This window comes from Aulostomus chinensis, chromosome 14 (genome assembly GCF_037954235.1).
Source record: "Aulostomus chinensis isolate RoL2024-O1b breed Wild chromosome 14, RoL_Achi_v1.0, whole genome shotgun sequence".
NCBI lineage: Eukaryota > Metazoa > Chordata > Actinopteri > Syngnathiformes > Aulostomidae > Aulostomus > Aulostomus chinensis.
The window spans coordinates 8,221,854-8,245,167 of NC_141333.1; the positions used below are offsets into that span (position 1 = coordinate 8,221,854).

The 23,314-nt window shown below is 42.7% G+C and overlaps 1 protein-coding gene across 3 annotated transcripts in view; it reads left to right on the forward strand.

Moving 5' to 3' along the window:
* The window catches only part of dennd1b (DENN/MADD domain containing 1B), a 104,517-nt gene that overhangs the window by 47,935 nt on the left and 33,268 nt on the right, over positions 1–23,314 (forward strand). For 2 of the 3 annotated variants that reach the window (XM_086225439.1, XM_086225441.1), the window contains 7 exons: positions 124–204; positions 1,365–1,424; positions 4,606–4,659; positions 5,148–5,258; positions 13,105–13,205; positions 16,009–16,054; positions 19,461–19,562. In XM_086225439.1, the coding sequence (XP_086081565.1) occupies positions 124–204; positions 1,365–1,424; positions 4,606–4,659; positions 5,148–5,258; positions 13,105–13,205; positions 16,009–16,054; positions 19,461–19,562 (555 nt within the window). The remainder of the gene's footprint in view (positions 1–123; positions 205–1,364; positions 1,425–4,605; positions 4,660–5,147; positions 5,259–13,104; positions 13,206–16,008; positions 16,055–19,460; positions 19,563–23,314) is intronic. The other variant, XM_086225440.1, reaches the window with a different exon arrangement.

Below are 23,314 nucleotides of genomic sequence, written 5' to 3' on the forward strand. Positions count from 1 at the left end.
GTGGTCTGGAGCAACACCGTTCACAGCACTGTTGATAGATCGACACGCAACTGTTAGCATCAACAACACCAAGTAAACAAAACTCATATATCCCATGTTTTTATGTCCATTTCTCTCCCACAGGAAGATGACTTGAATGACATGCTGAATTCTCTGTATGACCTGCCAGTGCCAAAGCCCTTCACGCCAGTCAACCTGAGTGTGGTGGGTATAGATCTCACATTCCCCCTTAACAAAGGAGAGAAGACAGGACAACAGGTAGCTCGCTGCAGACCGCAGCAAAGCATACAGTTGGCTGAAGCCATTTAAAGTAGAGCAAGACACACAAAGACATCAGGAGGAATAATGAGAACGATGTTGACTCAAATAAGAGCAGGAGAGAAAGATGGCATGAAAACAAACGGGAGGAAAATAGGGCAGAAATCAGTGAAGAATAGAGGTTGACGTGGAGGAGATAAATGAGGGAATGACGGAGCAGGAGGAGTTTAAGATACGGTAGGAACACGGAGACACACCGGGCCCAGGACTGACACTCTGTTTGGAAACAAGAAGTGGCGCTAACAGGTTTTGGTATGATAAGTATAAGCCGGACATGTTTAAACTTGAAGGGTCCTTTCACAACTCGTCATGTCTCCTGCTTATCAAAGAGCTTCAGAGTCAGCCCGTGTTTGTGTGAACTCAATCACTCCTTTCCAGCTCATGCGCTAAAACAGTGTTCGTTCCCATAAGTCTGTGTTAGCGGAATGTAACGGTTTTCAGCGGCGCGGCTATCGTTGTTCGCTCAGCAATGTCTTTGTTTCTGAAGATGCCACACAATGAACGGATCAAAGGGAGTTTCAGGATTAGCCTTTGCCCTTGAGGACCAACACTCCTTTAGGTTTTGTTTTTTTTGTTGTTGTTGTTGTTGTTTTTTTTGGGGGGGGGGGCAAATTAAAGAATCAACTCTGGGTCACTTGTGCGCCACAGGTCTCAGTAGGACATGCTTCTAAGACGACTTCACAACACAAGGCCAACACAACATAATCAATATATCTCTACCGGGGTTAACAAGGTCACTTAAGATTTAGTTTTTTGTTGTAATTTGGGGGGGGGGGGGGAGGGGGTTCAGCTCTGTATGTGAGCGAAGACTTTCATGTGAATGCCTGAGCTTCATCGGGAAAGAAACCCTGGAGAACAGAGGTGATGGCTTCCTCTTTTTTTCTGACGAAGCCACCCGTTTGATATTTAATTAATGAAGCGGAGCTACTCCCTAAAAAGTGTTTTTTTTTTTAAATTAATATTATTGTAGCCAAGAAGAAGGAACGTTGTCCCCTTTCATGTGTGAACCCTGTTTTGCTCTTTCTCTCCCTCTCTCATTGTGCAAGAATGAGCAGTTGTATATTGCCACTGGGCAAGTATTGAGAGATCGGCGAAGCAAGGAGCCGGTGAGTGGAGCCGAATGAGTGAATGGCAGAACGGGAGGAGGGAAGGAGGCTGCTCTGAAATATGAAACCGCTGCTGTACTAATCGCATGGGAGCCACAGCTTTCCAATTTGGCCAAATAAGCTGCGCTATCTTTTTAAACATAACAAAAACAAACTATCCTGGGCCTTGGTGTATGTTTCTTCTCTTCTGGAAAACAATCAAACTTTCTAAATGATTAATGCCATTCCACATTGCTATATTCTCACTATGAATATCAAACGTTTTTTTTTTTGTGCTCTTTATGTTTAAAGCAAAGGCAATTGTGCTCAGAAAGTCTCCTTGATGCCTTTCCAGTTAACCCAATTTCAATGTTTTTATATAAATATGTCTTAGAAAGAACAAGAAAAGAGCAAGCAAACAGCCAATGAAAGCCTGGGTTGAGTTGAGGAGCATGGCTTGTTATTATCACAATACCATGAATTTGTAGACTATTGGGAAAACACTGTATAGCACACAGACCCCAAGCCAGAGATGCAGATACAAACATAGACTGTACTTCTTCTACACGTCACAGTCGTTGGAGGCCTGCGCAAATCCCCAGATTCTTTACCGTAATTTATATTTCAGGTTCATTTCTTGTTTTATTTGTCCCATCACATGTTAACTTTACTGGGGTGAATGAATTGTTTTCCCCTCCTCGATGTCATTCAGCAGTGACGAAATAGCAGCTCTCGCAGTCCAGCAGCCGAGGGGTTGATGGGGATGAGATAATTAAACGACAACTCAGTGATACAATGACACAACACCAGTGTCGTCCAGGAGTAATACGTGATGTGATGTGAGCATGAGAGGAACGGCGTTTCTTCAACTACGTGTTTAATTATTTTAACAGTAGACTCTTCAGAAGGAGTCACAATAAATTGGATTTAAAGTTAAAAGTGGAGCTTCAGTGATGTGTTAAAAACATATGGTATTTTATCAAAAACTATTACATTTATTTGTATTCCTAAAGAATCCAGGCAAGTAATGCTCCTTTCACAACTTAGTAATTCGTTTGTTATGCAGCAGTAGTTTAATAAGACATTGTTCCACAGACATTCCGGAACATCGGTGTAAAAATGACCCCCGCTGCATGTGACGCCAACAGACGGCGTGTGAAATTTATACAGCATCCCCGTGTTTTAAATAAACTGTTTTGCTGCTCCGTTTGTCATTTTTTGACGTCAATTCTGCATTCTTCCGAAACCTCTGCAGCGGGATCAGAGGTGCGACCATCACCTGTTTCGTCTCTGCGAACCTCTCATTACATACGGCGAAGCCCAACAGCGGCGTGATGTTCCCGCCGTGAACACTCTGTGCAAAAGGCTCACTTGCCTACCTCTGCTCCTCATCTACAGTGGAGGCTAAACAGAACTGTTGCCTCAAATTTAAGATTCCCTGCACAGTGCATCAGAATTCACACTTGTCACATTAAAATAAGCGTGTTGAACAGGGTTGAAGAGAGCCCCCCCCCATAAGTTCTTACTCCGTATTTCTGTAGGTTTCCTCCCCATCTGTTGTGCAAAAGTTGCTTCTAATATAGCTGCAAACTGTAGACCTGCTTTGGATGATAGATTGATAGTTTGTTGGGAAGTTTTCTGTTAACGATATGCCCAAAGGACAAGTAGTAATTCAATCTTTCACCATATAAAAGTGGATAAATCAACGTACCGGTATATCATTTTCCCCCGGAAAAAAAAAGCCTCTCAAAATATGAAGCCTTGGATGTATGTTCCAGTTTTTATGTTTGTTTATGCTGCATCTTTTTTTCCTCCAAGCTTCATTCAACAACAATGACCCTCCTCTGGGAATATGCTGATTGTTAACTCATGATAATTGTTTTCACATTTTTCACACTTAATACACATGCACTTAGGGAGAGGACACACTGTTTGTTTTACATTAAACCAAAACGCTCCACGTAGCTTAAGTACCACCAATATGATTTTATGAGCTTTTCTGAATTATTGCAGTCCGTGAGTGTATCTCTTTGGATCAACCTGGTTAAACCCACCAAAGCTGATTCATTTTCTGGATCTTTCTGTCTCGGTTTGATGGGTTCGTCTCTTGTCTCTGCTGCTGTGTCTCTCTGATCAGAGGTATTTTTCACTCTTGGAGTTGGTACTTTCTGTAAAGCTCCTGATTTGAATGGCCGTCCTTAAATTTTCACACATTTAATCATGTTTGGTATTTCATGTATTATTGTTAGTTGTCCTCTGTTTTAAGAATTTATTCGGTCACCCTTTAGAAAAATTGTCATTTCTAATTCTTATTTATTTTCTTTAGAAAGTTTCTTTCAAATTGCAAACTCTTGCAGGAAAACTGCATCAATGAGCAGTTTGTATTAATTTGAAAAGTGGGTTTTTTTAATCAGCACTCGTTCAAGAATGCAACGTTGTTTGCCGCCATCCATCCCAAATAAATTCTTAATCACTGAGGAAACTCTTACTGTGTTTTAATTTCACATTGTTTCGCTTTACAAATAAATAAGTCACCAGCTACAAGCTTTTGCTGTTTAAGAAGATAACTTTAAATACAATCTTGAGAGAAACACAGGTGAATTCAGGTGTGTGTGTGTGTGTGTGTGTGTGTGTGTGTGTGTGTGTGTGTGTGTGTGTGTGTGTGTGTGTGTGAGACACAGGAGTGTGTCTTTCAGGTGGTGGTTTGTCTACCTGTCTCCAAACAGCACCTCTCTCAGGCCTCTTTGATCTGAACACTGAACCTGCCCTGCTCTCCCAAAGTGAGACAGGCAGCCCTGTGATCCTCTAAACAATGTGTGTGTGTGTGTGTGTGTGTGTGTATGCACACGTGTGCCCAAGTGCACATACAACACTTGTGTCTGTGTCTGAGTGTTGATGCTCCACAATCCTTTTTAATGCTTAAATAAAGACTCAGTTTTCCACCAGAGACATCACCCCAGTCTGTGTCTATGGGGAGCTGAGCTTCTATTGAGCTTTCTCTGTTCTGTAGGCCTGATAAAAGCATTGCCACAGTTCAGACACCAGCTCAGCAATTCATATAGACAGAGCTGAAGATGAGCCATAAATCATAGAACAAAGTGAATGGCCTTCCCCCCCTCTTCCCCTCATTTTCTTCTGTGTGAGTGGTGTGCTTCACTTGTGACCTTGCCTCTTTTTCTCCTGTATGTTTGTGTTTTTGCAGCACTCGTACTTCATCGCCCCGGATATCAATGGACTGCCAACTATTCCTGAGAGTGTAAGTATTTGTGGAAAAAGAAAAGAAAAAGAGACAGGAGGAGATAAAGTGAGCCATCTCTTCTGGTAACATCTCTGCCTCTAATCGTATTTAATCAGATACACTTGTCACCTTTTGAAATTATTGCATCAACCTCTTGTTTCAGTTTTATCTCCTGTGGTGCTTATACATTTAAGTTCAGTGACTGCCATGGGTATTGAACACATGCTTTTTGTTGATTTTGTATTCAAAGTGTCGTTCAAGTCAGGCGTCTCCTCTCTTAACCTCTTTAAAGCTTTATTTATTATTATTATTAGTACCTCTTTACCGCAAAGTAATATCTCCCATGACGGGAGTCCAAGTCCTTTTTGAGCCAGCACTGTCTGTCTCTCGCTTTGGCGCTCACTGGAACACTCCCTGTCTGTATCATTGACATTTCTCTGTAAGCAAGTTGTGCAAGGACAGTTTGTTACGTACCTGCATATCCCTCTATTACTGTCTATTTCCAGAGGAACCTGACAGAGTACTTTGTGGCTGTGGATGTCAACAACATGCTCCAGCTCTACGCCAGCATGCTGCACGAACGGCGGATCATCATTACCTCAAGCAAGCTTAGCACTGTGAGTCCATTCCCTGTCATCAGCTCTGCTACACGGGAAGACAGGTTCTAGTAACATGCTGTGGTGTAAAGCACTGAACATTTCATTCTTGCAAAGTTGAAGCTTTGAAATATTCAATATTATTTTCTTTGTTAGATGTACGGTGCATCATAATATTATTGAATATTCTTCATATCTTTTCAGTATGTTTTTATACACATTTCATATACTTGTTGATTGGCACAAATATGTTTGATCGGAATATTTCGATGCTAAAAATGGTGATGTGCCCGATGAGACCTCCTTGCCTCCTTTTTATCCTGCACCTGTTGCAATCTTTATTCCGCTGCGCGTGCTCTCTGTTGGACTTTCCATGCATCTAAAAATATTAAAATATTAGGAGAAAATGTTGCTAATTTACAGTCACAGAGAGTCAATGTTGCGGTCTTTTGCTTGATATGGAATTCAAATACCATTTTAGTTCAAATGTTGTGACTCTTCACTTGATTGAACATGAGGCCCTTCATCAATATTCCAGCAGGATATCAAACCCCAAATCGTACGATGTGGATATTTATCTGACATGGCTACGCTACTTGTGTAGAGAGAGCTAAACTTGATCTGTCTGCCCCCCCCCCCCCCCCACACACACACACACACACACACTCACCCCTCCCAACATCCAGACATCCTGCTGTCAAACAGCCACGCAAGTGACAAGCTGTGAAATTCACACTAAAGCAGGATTATTTTTGACTGTCCTATCTGCAAAACATCTTAAATTATCCTATATTACACATCTTAACTATCGCATAATTTAAGGCCTCTTCTGTATGTCTGCAAGAGGGAGGAATTCCCTCTGTGTCTTTCTCCCCCTCTTCCTTCCTCTGTTCCTCATTCCGTTCTCCCACCCTTATCTCCGTGTCTGATGAGGCAGAGCCAAATGTTTATGACGGATGAAATGGGAGAGGGAAGTGATGTCATCCAAGTCCTATCTGTATCTGTAATGTATCTGGTCCTGCTTCAGTATCTGTAAGGCTGCAGAAAGCTGAACAGCCGGAGGGACCTGTGGTGGTGGTGGTGGTGGTGGTGGTTGTGATGGGTGCTGGAGGGAACGATACCGAAGGTCTCCCATAGGAACTATAATCAGGCGAAGCTGTAAAAATTTACCCAGCCCTGAGAGATTTACACCTGTCTCCCATCAGCCTCGGACCGGCAGCGCCTCTGCTCAGGGGCTAGGCGGCACACTCTCCTGTGACACAAGGGTTACACCATGTAAATTATCATGCTCAAGGGTGAAACAGTTTTTCTTTTTAGCAGCAAGGGGTGTGGGGGGGGGGGGTGAATTTTGTGTGATTTACAGTTTTCTCCAACTCTTAGACAAGTGTTGTCTTCCAAATATATGCCGACAGGATATTTTAAGAGCTTCTACGTCAGACCTTTACCTCTGAGCGCCTTTTATCCTCTAGAATCCTTTATCCACTCTGCTGTCTATCCATCCATCTTCCTCAGGGAGAGGTGTTTTGGTTTGGCATCACTATATGTCAGGCAGTGTAGTACAAAGGTATTTTCACATCTCCACTGGGATTACTTGCAGGCCCTGCATTATTACTGCTCCTGTGATGCCTTATTTTTCGCTGTTGGGAAGATTGACCTCCCAGTTCAAGTGGAAATGACTGTCGCGATTTTACAGACTTAACTGTAAAGAGCCAAGCTCATTACCCACACCATTGTCTTGTGATCAAATATATGAGAAATATATAATTGATTTCAGAATTAGTTGAAATGTGTTAGCAGTCAGTGGATGGGCAGGTAATATTTCTCTAGTCTGCTTGTCCCAGATAGAGGATCTATCAGAGGTGGTATTGTTAGTAACATCGTTAGCACGATCCAGCTGCTTTTCACCAGCACTGCCTGTCCAGCCTCTCAGCCAGGCAGAGGAGCGGGGAAGAGAAAGTGAAAAGAGAAAGATATGTGCACACGCACACAAGCACACACACACACACACACACACACACCGATATCCTGCATTTATTCTGCCTGCTCTAGGTGCTGCCTATGTTAAAGCCTCCGGTGAACCCAGTGTGTCAGTCTGTCGGTACATGGCTGGCGCGTCTCGCCAGCAGCTAACAGCAAAGGAATAAATCATGATCTTACAACAATGCGTCAGTTGACTTATTGCTGTTTCGTGACCGGAGGTGAACGGTACCACTGTTTTAAAAGACTGGTTGGCGGTGGCACAGGGGCGGGAGCCAGCCGAGCGTGCAGCCTTGTCATAGGGCCGTATAATGGGGCTGCATCAGCCTTTCCTCTAACTAGTCAGTTGGGAGGACCCCCATCACCACCACGGCCCCACCACCCTCCGCCGCGTCTTTCATCTGCCGAGGCCCCCCAGCTCTCTAGCCCAGCCTTTGCCCTGCCTATCGCCCAAACTCACACAGCCTGCCCTGGCGTCGGCTGACAGCAGCCCTCTCATCAGCCTGTCAGGCCTATGCTAACAAGGAGCTATCCATCCACCATGCCCTAGAGTGCCAGCTGTCTCTCTGTTTCCTGCCTTTTCCTCTGTTGTTCCTCTCCTCTTTCCCTGACTTTGCTCTGTCTCTCTACTTTTTCTCTCTATCTTAGTCCTCCCTGACATATGATTTTCTGTCTGTCTGTCCCTCACTCACTCTGTCTACACTTCTGTCTCTCTCTCTCTCTCTCTCTGGCTTTGCCTCCCTCTTCCTGGGTGTCTGAATGTGTCTTTCCCTCGGTAGACTCATCTCAGCCCCCAGCCATGTGTCTGAATTAACGTGTGTGTTGTGCTGCCGTGACAACAAATGTGCATGTTGTGGGTGTTTGTGTCCTCTTTGCATGCATCTGTTTGCACGTGTCTGCGGCACTCACAGGTGTTTGTACCTTATGCCTTATGTCTTTCCACGATCGAGTCAGCGACTGTGCATGTGTGGGAAGGCTGGCGTTAGCTGTTACCCACAGCATCCTGTGTGCCCTCTCTCTCTTCTTGTGCCACCTACTTGTTCATGGCACACCTGTGTTGTGCTGGGCCTGACATCGGTGTTTGTCAACAGAGGGAAAGGCAGAGCTGGTAATTGGAGACTTACTCAGTGCAGGCGATGGGAGAAGCAAAGGCTAACGGTGATAAACCAACCTGAGAAAGGAGGGAGAGGTGGCAAAGGACAGGACAGCAGGAGGAGAGGAGGGAAACAGAATAAGAAATGAGTCAAGAAAAGAAAGAGGATTCCATTTGGAGAGTGGGTTGGGTTTGATGGGAAGGCAAGTAGAGGGGAAATGAATGTTTGAGGCTGGTGTGAGGTCGAGTGAGTCTTCTTCCTGCTAAATTGAACCACGTCGCCGGTAGCAGGAGCTATTTGTCTCTCTCCGCCCTCACTGTAATGTCACGTTTGCCTCATTTAATAACATGTAAAAAGAGTTTTAGCTGTGTTCAAAATGGCTTAATACTACCGCCTTGGCTATATGTAACAGTGAGTAATGCAGTAAAGTGGTGTTTGTTGACTTTTACAGTCGCAGCTTCTTAATTTCAACTTGTCCCGTTGTTCAGGTAAAGAATGGAGTGTGTAGAAATACCCTAATATACAGTACACTAAAGTACACTGCCCTTCTTTTTATGTGCAAATCTGTCATTTTTCTACTTTTTGGTTTATAACTTGGGGAAGTATATATGATTTACATGCCAGTTCCATTCAGGGATAGAATTCTAGAGATATTTAACAATTTTTCAGGAGTTATTGTTGTCGTCATTATTACAGAGTCAGCGTAACCGCTGAAAAATGCTGGTCTTGTCAGGAAAACCGGACATATTTCAGATCGATAAGGAAGAAAGTCCTTGTCATTGTATAGCACACAACTGAATTTGTCCTCTGCTTCTGGCACATCCTCTATGGAGCAGCGTCCCGGGACCAACTCCAATTCTTTTGTACCAGTGCCTCGGTCAGGGGTCCTGAGAGAAGTATTCCAGCAGACGTGACTTTGAGGGTGGGAGGCAACCCACTCAGACACGGTTGAGCATAGATGCTCCCCAGACCCCTGACCAGCTGAACCATCAGGTGTTCAGTTTCTTTTAGCTTTATTTCACATCACATCCAAATGAAAATGTGACATGATTAGATGTGGTGGTAAAAAAAAAAAAAAAAAAGCTTTTGGAGACACAGTGATGATGCGTATTAGTGAAGTCGTATTATAACCACTTTTTTTTCCAACTTCAAAATGCAAATGTTCCTTTTAATCATTTTTCTCAATCCACGCTGATCCTAACGTGTCTGTCACTTGTCTCAGGCCGATCGGAGTCAACCGCAGGTGAGAGTTCAGTTAACGGCAGCGTTCGCTTGAACTCAGGCCCCAGGATCTTTCCCAGAGGTTCCTTATATTATGCCTGAATCAAACCTTGGCATCGACAAATCTAAGAACAGCATTTTTTTGTCGGCGTGCTCTCCAACAGTTTTTGGACGGAACCGTCACTCCCCTGGAGATTTAAACTTGCAGCAGCGATATTGCATTTATGTGGAACTGTCAAACACCGTTAAACAAATGTCTTATTTCATATAACGATAGTGTATGATCTCATTTTACATGATTGGATCTCAGTAATCGACTCACATTGAGACCCTTTCATTGGCAGCCAATTTCAATTTCTTTAATTCATTTCCCCTTCTCACATTTTCAGTCTTCCCTCGCTATCTTGTCTTTACATCTTGCTATCTCCCACTTTTTGTCTCCCCTCTCTGAGTCCAGTTGAATGGATCTTGGGAGGGGGGGGGGATAAGAAAAAAAACATGTTCGTGTGGACACTTTCGGTCTCAGCCACAGTGCACGAAGAAAGCTCTCAGGGCAGAACCAAAGACCTTGACTGCTTTTTGAAGCAGGCTGTCGCTGTATAATCGGTTAGCTTCTCAGAGAGGAAGGGCAACACACACACACGCGCGTGCACGCACACACACACACACACACACACACACACACACACACGCGCGCGCGCACTGCAAGAGGCAGGCAGTCCCTCATTATCGGGCAGAGCCCCGGTCCCTGAGGACTGGACCCAGCACCTAATCCTGTATTTGTTCTTGGGGACTGTATCTGTGATTCTCCATTGAATGGAATATTAAGCACCCAGGTCTTTTGTGGAGCGTGTAAGCCATTTGGCTCCACTCATCTATTATTTATCAGCCTGGCAAATATTTTATCAGCCTTAGCCTCTTACGGCCTACTCTCATGTGAAGCACCCCCCCCCCCCCACCCACCACCACCACCACCTCTCTAAATGAAAAGGAGCATTGCAATTTTTCTTTTTTTTCCCCCAATTTAGCTCCGTTTTACTTTTTTGTCTCTATCACACTAAAGAGACAAATATGCGAACTATTCCTCTGGAGCTCCCGCCATATCTCAGGTTCACTGCCACCGCTATCACTTATGAGATAGCAAACAAAATAAAGCGAAAATCTAGATTTGCTTTATAAATCATTATCTTAGTTTCAGTCACCCCCCTCGGATCTCGGGCAACTCCCTCAAGCCAGCCACACGGTTTGAGAGGAGAAGCAGAGAGAGAGGTAGAGACTCCTGTTTTCCCTTTCAACCTGAGAGTAAATCATGCCAGTTGGGGGGCTCACCTTGAGGCCTGGTGGAGATAATTGGAGTTGGTTAGCGAGGTGTTCTGTGCCATTACCTCCTGGTACCAGCGAATGGCTGGGGCTTGTCTTGCACTCCCAGAGGAGGAATACACTCGCCTGTTGGCTCTGTGCTTAGTGTGTGTGTCTGTGCGTGTGTGTATGTGTGTCACACACGTATGTACTGTATGTGTGTATATATGCCCGCAGCCAGATTGCTGACCTCTCTTCATCACAATTTAATGGCCCCTTACCGTCATCGCTTTGGAAAACAGAGACGGGTGTGATGATTTTGATAGTAACTCTCTCACCAAGTGCTTCACTTTCACATATTAATATTCATAGCATTGATTTACTCTCAGAATTAACAACAAAAACAAACAGTTTGTGAGGGAATTAATCCTGACAGGAGTGTGGCATTGTTGTGTTTTATTTGAAGACAGCAGGCAGTGGAAATATGCATATTCAGATACACAGAGCAAGACACCAATTAAATGTTGATTAAATCCTAACTATTGTGGGACTGAGTGCATGAGAGATTGTGCGAAGACAATAAAAAAAAGATCATCGCTTTTTATCCAGCCAATATGAAAAATGAATGCAGTTAAAACAAACATGTAGGGAGGGAGGCGCACGCACGCACGCACGCGCGTGCACACACACACACACACACACACACACACACACACACACACAGAGTTATCCGCTGTAAGCTTTTCAGATGTCCAGGCTTGATGTGAGGTTGGATTGTGAGGGGTGGGGCACTCTTTTTCTCTGGCAGCGGTGGTTTTCAGCCGCCAAGCTCACTCGCTTTTGGCCGGTCAATTGTGACACTTTGTGTGTCAGTGAGCAGAGGGTCTCTTGGTAGTTGAGCAAGTGTGTGTGTGTGTGTGTGTGTGTGTGTGATAGTGTGTGTCCGCTTCACACACATTGACTGTGAGGCTGCAGCAGTATAACAGCGGCTGCTGCTCCGGGGTCCCCGTGGTATTGGCCCAGCCCGCAGTCTCTCTTGGCTAACTCATGTTTCATTCTTTGGCAATTTGCCCTAATGAAGTCCCGCAGGAGCCCCTCAGACCTCTGTTCTCTTTCCATATTTAATCATGTTATTTTAATCTGGGGGATGAGCTAACGCCTCTTTCTCCTGCTGTGTCTGTGGGTGTGTGTTGCAGGTCATTACTATAGCTGGGTTTTCATGAGATGGGATGTCAAGAGGGGGTTCCTGACTTTAAGACAATAGGAGACAATGACTTTAATTTTACATGGTTTGACAATGCAGTGAGCTCCTTTGAAAAAAAGAATGTCATCTACTTGCAATTGCTTCTCATTACCGGTTAAAAAAATAGGTTAATTATTCCATATTTTTCTCTCGATCATCCTTGTCATAGTTGTTGGACTAATTTTGATTTTTATAGCTACTGTCAGGACCGTTTGGGGCTGCTTTTGTTGTTGTTGTGCAGGTCGTGGCACAGTATTTACTTTGACATCCATCTCAAAAGTGGTTAATTATGAAAATGTTCTGGTTGACATGTATTCTTTCACATTCCACAGTCCATTTCAACTCATTTTATTCATATATGACTCGTAATTGCTAAATTCAGCGCTGCTCTTGCAGTGATTACCCATCACAACTAAAATCCATGTAAAGGAAACACTGGATTTTTGTTCTGCGTGTGTAAAGCGATCGTTGTCTTTCTTCATCAGTCCTCTATGCTCTCTCCTTTGCTGTGCCCCTGTTACAAGGTTAGACAGGCTGCTGTCAACTGGTTGATCTCCAGCCTTCACACACTTCCAACCTTTGATAGCTTCCAGGTCATGTGTTCATCACAACAGCATTAGATTTGTCAGTGCACAAGGTTCTTGGTGAGATACTGTATATTTAGGTTAACTCAAAGAAATGGAGCTCATCAACCCATAGAAAAGCAAAAGCCTGGATTTGACTTTTAGATTTTTGAAAAAAATTAAAGGATATTGATCTTTTTTTTTTTTTTTTTTGGAGGGAAGGAGGATCGAAACACAGTCGAAAAAGTTATTGAAAGGTATCAGAAATCGGTTAATAAAGAAGAGAATGAGAGTAAAGTATTTAAAGCTCACTCTTATTAATTCCAGTTTCATCTCTTGGATGATTCTTGAGGTTAAAGTTGTGAAACATACCGCAGGGAAAGTTTTATTTATTTTTTCCCTGTTGTGTCTTTTTTGTGATGCCTTGGTAAGTGCTGAGTTTGTCTTCTCTTCTCCATGTTTTTCTGTAGTTAACTGCGTGTGTCCATGGTGCAGCTGCTTTGCTCTTTCCGATGTACTGGCAACATATCTTCATCCCTGTGCTGCCTCCGCATCTTCTGGACTACTGCTGGTAAGGCTGATCACCTCTGAAACACACACTTGCATATTTACATGCATGCACACACACACACACACACACACACACACACACACACACACACACACACACACAGAGGGACACCATCAATATCATCATAAGAAATATTTACACCCCTTTTTATTTTCAAGCCATTTTCTCTCCCTTTTTTCTTCAATTTTGTAGCCCCCTCTGACACACACACGCACACACCTGTCATATAGACAGAAAAACACACCAAATGCTGGTCATGAACCGAGCACTGCCGCTAAAACCTGTGTGTAAAAGTGCAGACACACATGTTCACACATTCTCCCAGCCGCTTTTCGAGTTGTTCTCACCATTCTTCTCATGGTGCGACTTCTCCTGTGTGGCCCTTCAATATAATGAACGGCCCGTATCACCCTGCTCCATATTTCATGCCAGTAAGATCATCTTAGTCCTCTCAGGGGTTCATTACCACCCATCCAACCAATCTGAATGGAAACCGAACGGAAAGCAGATGTAACAGCTCATCTTCAAATCTGCAAGTGTTCTGGTCAACTTGAAATCCCTTACAGAAAAACTGCATGAATTTCACATGTACAGAAAAACACGAGAAATATCTAGAACTCATGCTGTGTGATGGGTCTACACGATTTTCGGATTTTGGACCTTTTTCATTGGGTAATATCTCAAATACATACATGTACCCGCAGGAAGCCATTGGGATTGTATGTAGAACTGTAAATGGACTCAAAAGCATCACTGCCAGACACAGCAATGGGAGAAAAAAGGTTTGGTCTCTTACTAGGTAGTTCATGTTTTATTTGATAACTCCAATCATGTGTGAGATGTCAACTTACAGGAACTTTCTGTTTGTTCAGTTCATCGTGTCCCAAGCGATGCTTCAGAGCAACGAGGGCGAGGGCTCAAACGTAGAGTCTTAGGTGGTCAGCGAACAATTCAGAAATTTATTGAAACAAGAAAACAAACCAAGGCCTACAGGTAGAACTTCTGAGTCTAAACAGAAGAAATAAACAAACAAACATAAGGCTATGTCCAAATTCAGCGAGTCCAAACAAAAATTGTCCAAAACTAAAAAAGTTCATAGCTTCATAACAAAACAAATGGGACAAGAACAGAATTGAAATGTGGTGGAAAGGCAATTGCCCAAGACTGAAATTTAAAAATACAGGAAAGTAATGACCGACACGACACAGGCTGGTAGATTAGAAGGCGGGAAAGTCAGACAAAGACAGGAAGCTACACATTGTGGCATGTGAGGACGAAATCGAAACAGAGAAGAAAGAGCCAACACACAAAAACACCATCATCATAAGAATCAGATGCAGTTCATCGGCTTCAAAGTCCAAGTCTAACGGCCAGACAGACCAACACAGGCAAAGACAACAACAAACGCAATTCACATGTCCACTACACTGCACATGTGCCCCAAATTTAACACGCGGTACTATTTGTGCTTGCTACACGTGGAAAACATGGGAGGGGATCGGTACATATTCAACAAAACAGAGTGAGGAAATCCGTGTATATGAAAGAGGCTGTTATTTGTCAAATCTGTGCCCCATCAGGAGAGACACTTCAGCTTTGAGAAACTACTCATCACTGACAGTCAAATAGGATTTTCAACACACTGTAAAGCATCATCATCATTATCTTATTTAATCACAGTGGTGTCATTCCATGCACTGATTAGATAACAAACTTTTATTAGATTGTGTGTGTGTGTGTGTGTGTGTGTGTGTGTGTGTGTGTGTGTGTGTGTGTGTGTGTGTGTGTGTTTGGTTCCAGGTTCTGTATTTACAGTAACAGTCAGTGAGAGTGTCTTAATCGAAACAGAGAAAGCAGCAGTAACAATGCAGAGCGGCCACCGTTTTTTTTCCTGCCTCCTCAATTCGATTACAAGTCTGTTGCTTCTGAATAACCCTGAGGTGAAGCACACAGGAACCTAAAGATAACCTGCGAACCTCGACATGAATATTCTCTCCTTTCATCTTGGTGGAGGGGATGGAGATGTTCTCACAAAATTATGAGTATTGTAGCATGCAATAGGAATTAAAACGAAGATGCAGGGTTTTGAAATCAAAAGAAAGCGTTTGATATTCTTTCTTTTGGATATTTTCTTTATTTGCTCCCAGAAAACTGTGAATGACTAATTATCTCTGTTGCAATAGGACAAAAAAAAAGTGTGTCCTTCAGAATTATTTATTATGGTTATTGTCATCATAGGTATTAATAGTAAGAATAGTTATAACGTTCATGTGCAGCATCTTCCCTGGAAGCATAGGTGACTGTATTTGATAGAACTTGTTTTATTTTATTGGATTATATTTTAACTGTTTAAATGACAAAACACTGTTAATAACATGTTGATTAGAGACCGAATAAAGACAGAACAGTTCTTTTTCAATGAACCTTGTAAGTTCAAACCTTTTAAAATGTTTATTATTTTCAACACATCGTTTATTTCTGTTAGATTGCAACAGTTTTTCACAGACAGAAGTTAGTGTTTTCTAAAAGTAGACTGAATCTTTATAGGGTTTATAACCACTACAGAAAAGATTTGCTTGCATCATGAATGTAGAATGAATGTGATTTTCCAATTATATAAAAGAGAAGAGCACTCTATTCTCTGAATAAGCTTTTTTATTTAGCCTGCTATTCAACTTGAAGAATAACTCAGAGTGGGAACTAGAATCATTTTAGGAGTGTTCTCAATATGAAGCTTGTACTGTACTGATGCAGTCAACAAAAGTCATCTGATGCTGATTGGTTTCACTCTCTCCTTTCACAGCGCACCCATGCCGTACTTCATTGGAGTTCATCTTAGTCTACTGGAGGTATGTTAGACAACCTGTGGGTGTGTGTCTGCATACACATGTACATATAGAATGTTGCATCATTAGACTATGTTTGTGGGATGTTGTTGCAGCGGTGATGTATCATTCATTTGAGGCTTCCTGGCAGTGAATTTATTTATTTATTCCCTGGTGTATAAAGCAGTGTTCGGTTTATCAAATTGTGATCTTACTTTGGGGTAAAATTTTTAAATCTTATGTATCTATAAGGAAATTTTTATACCTTCAACACATTGAATCAAAACAATTGACAGAATGTTTTTTTCTTCGGTATCCTCCTCTTGCTCGTGTGCAATCTTCTTCACACAAAGTGCAAAAGATGGGAGGGAAAGGCAGAAAAAGCATCGGCAAACAAAGAGCTTTTCTGCTTCATTGTTGAAAACCCTGTGTGTTGTTGGGGGGGGGGGGGGGGGGGGCTGGTCGTCACCAGTACTGCTGTTGTGTGTGAATGCATGTCACTAGCGTGCACACATTTGCACTTGTGTGCAAGTGTTAGTATGTAAGCGTTTGTGTGCTTGTGTGTGTTATTGTAGAAATGCATATGTTAGTGTGTGTGTGTGATATTTGTCTGACAGTTGCGGCAGTGGCAGTATTTATCACACTCTGCATCCGTGACAGACCCCCTTTCCGCCACTACATAATTAGTCCAGATCAGCATGTGAGCCTCCACTGCACAGGCTGTCACAAAAGTGACAAACTAGAAATTCACACACTATGCTTCCCCCCCTCCCCACACACACACACACACACACACACACACACGCACACACACACACCTGCCTGTATCCTGCACCACACTGAAATAATTGTTGAATTTGTCGCCATCAGGATGCATACAGCATAGCACAGCATCACTGTGTTGTTGATGCATGAGGTTCTGGTGCTGAGGAAAAGAACAATCCAAATGTTCCCTCTCAGTGCCATTCTTCATTTGGTGGATATTCGTGTAATACAATAAAAATGCTGCCATTTTTCATTGTTAATCGTAAAAGAACGTGATGACAGCGTGGTTTTAAAAGCGACCACAGCATTTTCTTCTTCTTCTTCTCGTGGCATCAGAAGCCGCAGTGAGCACACCTCGGCCAAAGCTAACATATGAAATGATGCATGTTGCAATAACGAACCAAATATCGCTGGCTTGCTATGTGGTACTAGTTATGCACAAATATGAAGAAATATTCAAAAACCCGGAGGGAGCAAACACAGTCATGTTCTTTAAATTGTCTTAACCACGTGAATGATACAGCAAATGATCGGCAAATGACGTAGACCTTGGAGGGTAGGAGTTGGAGGATATACTGCCATGTCAAGTACTGAATCCCTGTGATATTAATGTTTAAACCTATGTAATCCATAGGAAACTTAATAACGGCCTGTAATAGTGCCGCCGTTTCAGGAGCTTTTCACAGAAGCCGAGAGAGGTGATGATGTCATTGTTATAGAGCCGCTTAAGGGTCACAGAGGGATTTTCATTTTTTTTACATTCTCTTGCAATAACCTTTGTCTTCCCTCGTCATAGGTTCTCCTCACAATAGATTTGCATTTCCATGATCCAAACATTTTCATATCATCCTACCACAAATGCTGGAAAGCTTTAGTTTTTCTGTCACTTGCCAGATCAAAATCAGGGTAATTGGGCTGCTACTAATATTGAGCATGATTACAATATCTGCATACTGACCAATCCAGAGTCAAATCCCTAATCCACACGAATTGGTTCTTGGTTCAGACGCAGACGGAACAGTGTTAAGCAGGGACGCAAACAGTAAGGGGCATGAATTACACTGCTGGGACCTTCAGGGGCTCCGCACATTGCAGCACAAGGTCACTGGGTATCAAGCGATTCCGAAAACCTTGAACGTTCCTAGACGCACCATTGGAAGCATTGGGAAAGTCCAAAACTTAATTGTAGGCATTGCACTCCTGTTGCTGCTAACGCCTTCCAGGATGACCTCATGAAGGCTGGGACTAATGTGACTTTTGCCAACTGTAAGAAGATCCCATAACAAACAAGAACCTCAAGGCCAAACCCAACCACTTTTGACCAAGAAGCACACGTGGGGTCGATGCCAGAAGGAATGTTGATGGGACATGGTTCTGTTAGAGGGACAAACCCATACTGGATTGGTCCGGCCTTGTGGATCGGTGGTCTGGCCCTAGTCAGGCCAAGTTTGTGACCAGAGAATACTATCCTGAAGGGTCAAGGATGAATGTGGGTCAGTGATGACGTGTGGATGTTTTTCTGCTGCTGGAACTTGTAATTTTGACTGTGTGACCGGTATCAAGGATTCACAGAAATACATGTAAAGCATTTAGAGGAGGGATGTTATGCCTTCTGTGGTGAGCATGAACCTTCGGGATAATTGGTCTCTCCAGTAGGAAGATGATACCAAGCACATTTTCAAGTCGGCCAAAGTCTTAGAATATCCTGGAGTTGCTCCAGATTTAAATTCATCACACAGAAAATTATTGGTGGCATTGAAAAAAAAGTATTTGAAGCCATCACATCTAATTGAGCTTGAAGATATTGCAGAAGAATGGGAAACATTTACAGCAGGCTATCAAGGCAAAAGGACCAATTCCTGAGTCCACATGGACAATTGTTCAGTCAGCCACCGCAGACGTATTTCATTTAGGCCAGGTCTGTTTGTCAAAATTACATCAGTATGCTTGTCTTGTATATTTTCATTAAATCTTATGCACATCACCATAAGATTGTAGGCAATTGTAACATACATAACTGCCAGTGTAAATCAGTCAATCCAATAAGGTGTTGAAATGACGCCACATGTCATTTTAGTTCAGGGGCAAAATAGAACATTCATGAGGGAAAAATGGAAAATGTTCTTTCAAAATGATATCTATATCGTCATGCTGCATTCATGGGATTCAGAGATTGGAAGTTTGTCTTCCACCTTTGTTATGTTCATGAGCTTTAAAGTTGGTGTGAACACCTTGAAGGCTTCAGAGAAAAGCAATCAAACCAGACATTAAGAGCTGTTTCCAGGTTCCAGAAAAACACATGAGATCATGCCAATAATTTACATTTATAACTAACCTGGCTCACTCTAGGCTTAGAGCAGTTAACGCTGACACCACATCACATTATACGTGATCACACAATGCTCTTCAATACTCAAATTAATAAAAAAATAAAAATAAAAAAAACTATTACCCTTTAAACATTTGTTTCTGTCATATTTTTGCAGTCATGATATCAAAACTCGTGTTGCAAAAATATCACGAGGGACCGTTCATTTCTGGAACTCACAAAACATCCCATAAACACAGAATAATAATTTTAATTTGAGAATTAATTAAATGGGAATTAGTGTTGGTATTACCATGGATTACTGTTGCTGCTAATACTGGATGCGTCGTCTTTCAGAGAGTACGAAGTCGGTCACTGGAGGATGTGGTCATTCTGAATGTGGACACCAACACCCTGGAGAGTCCATGTGATGATCTACACAACCTTCCCAGCGATGTGGTGAGACACTCTCTCTCTCTCTCTCTCTCTCTCTCTCTCTCTCTCTCTCTCTCTCACACACACACACACACACACACACGCACACATTTGGAGCACCTCTATTGCCTTATTTCACATTGTACTCACACCTCATTTTTCTACTAATTTGAACAAAGTTTCATGTGCATAGACACACATTCTCGCTCTTCTGCATTGACTTACTTAGATACTTGCACCTGTTCTGATGTGCACGCACAGAAAAACACACAGCAACACACACAGTCACACTGATGCAGAGGCTTGTCAAATTGTAGCTCTGTCCCCTCCCCACATCATTAATGACTGTAGTACAGGCTCCTCAGATTGTGGCTGTCTAAAGTAAACTCCCGTTGCGTTGTATGACGCTTGGAGGCGGACATCATTCCCTGACCATCAGAGGCTTGTGGGAAAATGTGCAACTCCCTTCCCTTCATCTCCATCCATTCTTATCATTATTTCACAAAGTCTTGCATTTCTGCCTGCCCACTGGCACGTTTCTGAGAACGAGGGTTATTTTCTAGGGGGAGAGAGTGGGAAGAAGGGGGCCAATTACCAGTGTGGGCAGTGAAGCCACCTGCCAGCGCATCGTCTCTTTAATTAATGGAACACTGATGCTGTGGCAATGCTTCCTGTAGCACTGACCGGCATCAGGGTCACTCACACATTTACACACATCCGCACACCAGCGCGGTCCTACACACACAAACGTGGAGAACAATACACATGCTTGTCTTCCCCGTCTCTGTCAAAGCAGGAATCTGTTTGTTTAGCTGCTTTTTTCAGAAGCTGTGTATTAAAGCTCGCTCTGTGAGGCACAGAGGCCCCGCTGAGGCTGCAGACGCACTATTACCTACGCTAGATACTGAGATTCCTCTGCCTACCACACTCGCCCTACCAGCAGTATATAATTCAATCCACTGCCCAGCAGACTCCAGACCTGCTTTCACTCCCACGGTGTTTTTGTTCTCCTGATTTAGCACCTACTACGACTGTTACTGTGCATAAAGACCTACTTACCTCATGCACTTGTATTTTCCTTTCATTTTACATGGTTTAATGACTGTGTTTGCATGCTTTCTTTTTTTTTCCCTGCCATACTCCTTGGCTGCTCCAGTTGCATGACACCTGTCTTCCTCCTCGCCCGTCTCACAGCGCTCACCACCAACCTGGACGTTTCTTACTTGAACTGTTTGCTTCTGTCTGGTGACAATACCTTCCTCTTACCTGCTGCCTGCTTGATTTTCTTCGTACAGGGATTCAAGCCCTAATTTAAATCGCAAACTGAGTTTGTCATAAAAAGAAGTCTGGGTTTTTGAAGCACGACAGAAGCAGAGAGAAAAGCCTTTGTCTTTGCCACGTGATAAATTAAGTGGCAGGCTCACAGCCTTTTTCCTTTGATCCCCTACTCACCATTTCTCCTGACTAATGACAGAACATAGCCCGCATATCATGTCAAATTACATCACCTGAAATGGAAACCGCGTCGGCATTAATATATTTATTGTAACAAATTGTTGTTGTTTTTTCATTCCCATTCTTGTTTTTTTCCTGTCTCCTCTTATCTTTTCACCGGGGCTAGTAGATTAATAAGGAAGCAAGCAGGTGCTAATTAAGCGGAATTCCGGGTCTCTTGTTAGTTAGCTTGTTAGTGATGAGGACATACCACATGGCATTTGATGTTTGTATTTACACACAAGGGGCTGTGTGAGGCATTGTGTAGTCAAACAGAGGCCTGAAATCTTGATTAATGCTGAGTGATTCTCTCTCTCTCCCTCTCTCTCTCTCCCTCTCTCTCTCTCTCTCTCTCTCTCTCTCACAGCTTCTGCACATTGTCCCCCAGCTTCTAAAACCAATCTTCATTCCTCTCTAATTCTCACTGTAACTCTGGCTACTTAACACTCCAGCTGTATTCAGTCAGTGCAAAAGTGAGGCCTAGAGAGGTCTCTGAGGTGATGATTATCCTCTCTTTAAAAGCCTGGCATCGCTTTGTATGAATATAGAAAACATGAAATAGATTAAAAGGTAAAAGCCACAGGCAAGATTTTATGCTTAAGTCTAAGTGGAAGGGAAAACAAAGCACTCTGATGTTGATTTAAGCAAACCTTGCGAGATGCCTCTAATTACGGCAAACGGGGCTGCGAGCACATGTGGCCTCTATTACGTGGCCTGGCTGACCAGTGGCCGAGCTTTTAGCAGGTTCAGAGTTCACAGTTGTCCTGAATTAGCCGCCCTCTTTCAGACAGGACCCCTCCACAACTGCCCGCCCCTTAATGGTCTTCTCTTGTAATTTCACACATAATATTTTAGATTTATTGACTATTAGAAATGCTACCACACCAGTAGCGGTTCCGTTCGGTTAAAAAAAAGAAAAGAAAAGGAAAGATCTGAATTAGAGAGTAATTGGTAACGGGACCAAAAACTAATCCTGCATTTATTTTTGGCATTTCTTGACATTGGAAATGCTGACAGCTTTTATTCTGTGGGTATCTTTTAAAATGTACAGGACAATATGAGTTATTTACATTATTATATTAAATGTTCCGCTATTTTAATTTTTTTTCTCCCTTTTTCCTTTACAATTTTTTTTCCCGTCGTCGCGAAACTCAAACCAAACATTTCCAGTTTTAACCACCATATTTCAGTACATTTGTATGAAAAAGATCAAGAACTTTTTTTTTTTGTTGCCTTATTTACTTTTTGTTTTTCTTTTGTGTTGACTATTATTTAAAAAAAAACAAAAAAAACAATGCGCGAAGATATGAAGTTTCAGTAGTTTATGTGCATTAATAAACATTTATTTCAAGGAGACCGTGCCTGTGTCAGTAAAATCAATATGTTGACAAGCATACTGAAAAGAAGTACTCAGCAACAACAAAAACAGTAGGTTTTTCCCTGGAAGATCAAGGTATTTTGGTTTCTGAGATACACAGTTCCTTCTGCGCAGACATTGTGCTGATAAAGTTATAATTGGCTTTTGGTTGGTTGAGCTGTTTACCGCGCTAGTCATTAAAAGTATCCAAGAATAGCAAATTAGGAGTCTGTTAATTCTGAAAACAAACAGTATGTGACTGAATCAGATTTTATTTGATCCCAGCAATTGATCTCAAACCAATGACGGAGAATTTTTTTCATGTATTATTCTTTCTGTGCCACATATTCAAGGTAAGGTGCTACAATGCAGCTTACATCTTTATTTTCAGATGCTCTCTCTCACATCACAGCCTAATTCCTTCTTTTCTCCTCCTCCCTGCCTCTCGCTACTTTGCTGACACCGTGTACCCATACATTCCTAGCCTTCACACATTTGATCATTTGTATTCCCAATCAAGGGGGAAATTTACAGCGTACACACCTACTTCCTGTATTTCAAGCCTGTATTTGGAGGTTTACAAATGAATGAGGGGGTTGAGGTTGTGTCTGCACACCTCTCCTGAGATCACCTGGCACACTTAATCAAACATTGCGGCTTTAATTTGGTGTTCAGTCTCCGACGCTCCCGGAAAACAACATCTACATCATCATCTGCGAGACAGTGCAGCCGACAGCAGGCAAACTCACACGCGTGCAAATGCACAGACACACGGAGATACACATCGTCGGCCTGGAATCTTCATCGATGACATTCAGATCTAGTTCAAGAGTAAACTTTTGCTACTCACAGAGTTTAGGTTTGTCCACCGGATTCTCCTATTTTCAGTTTAGACAAATGTGTGGTGTCTTTCCTGTGTTGCAGA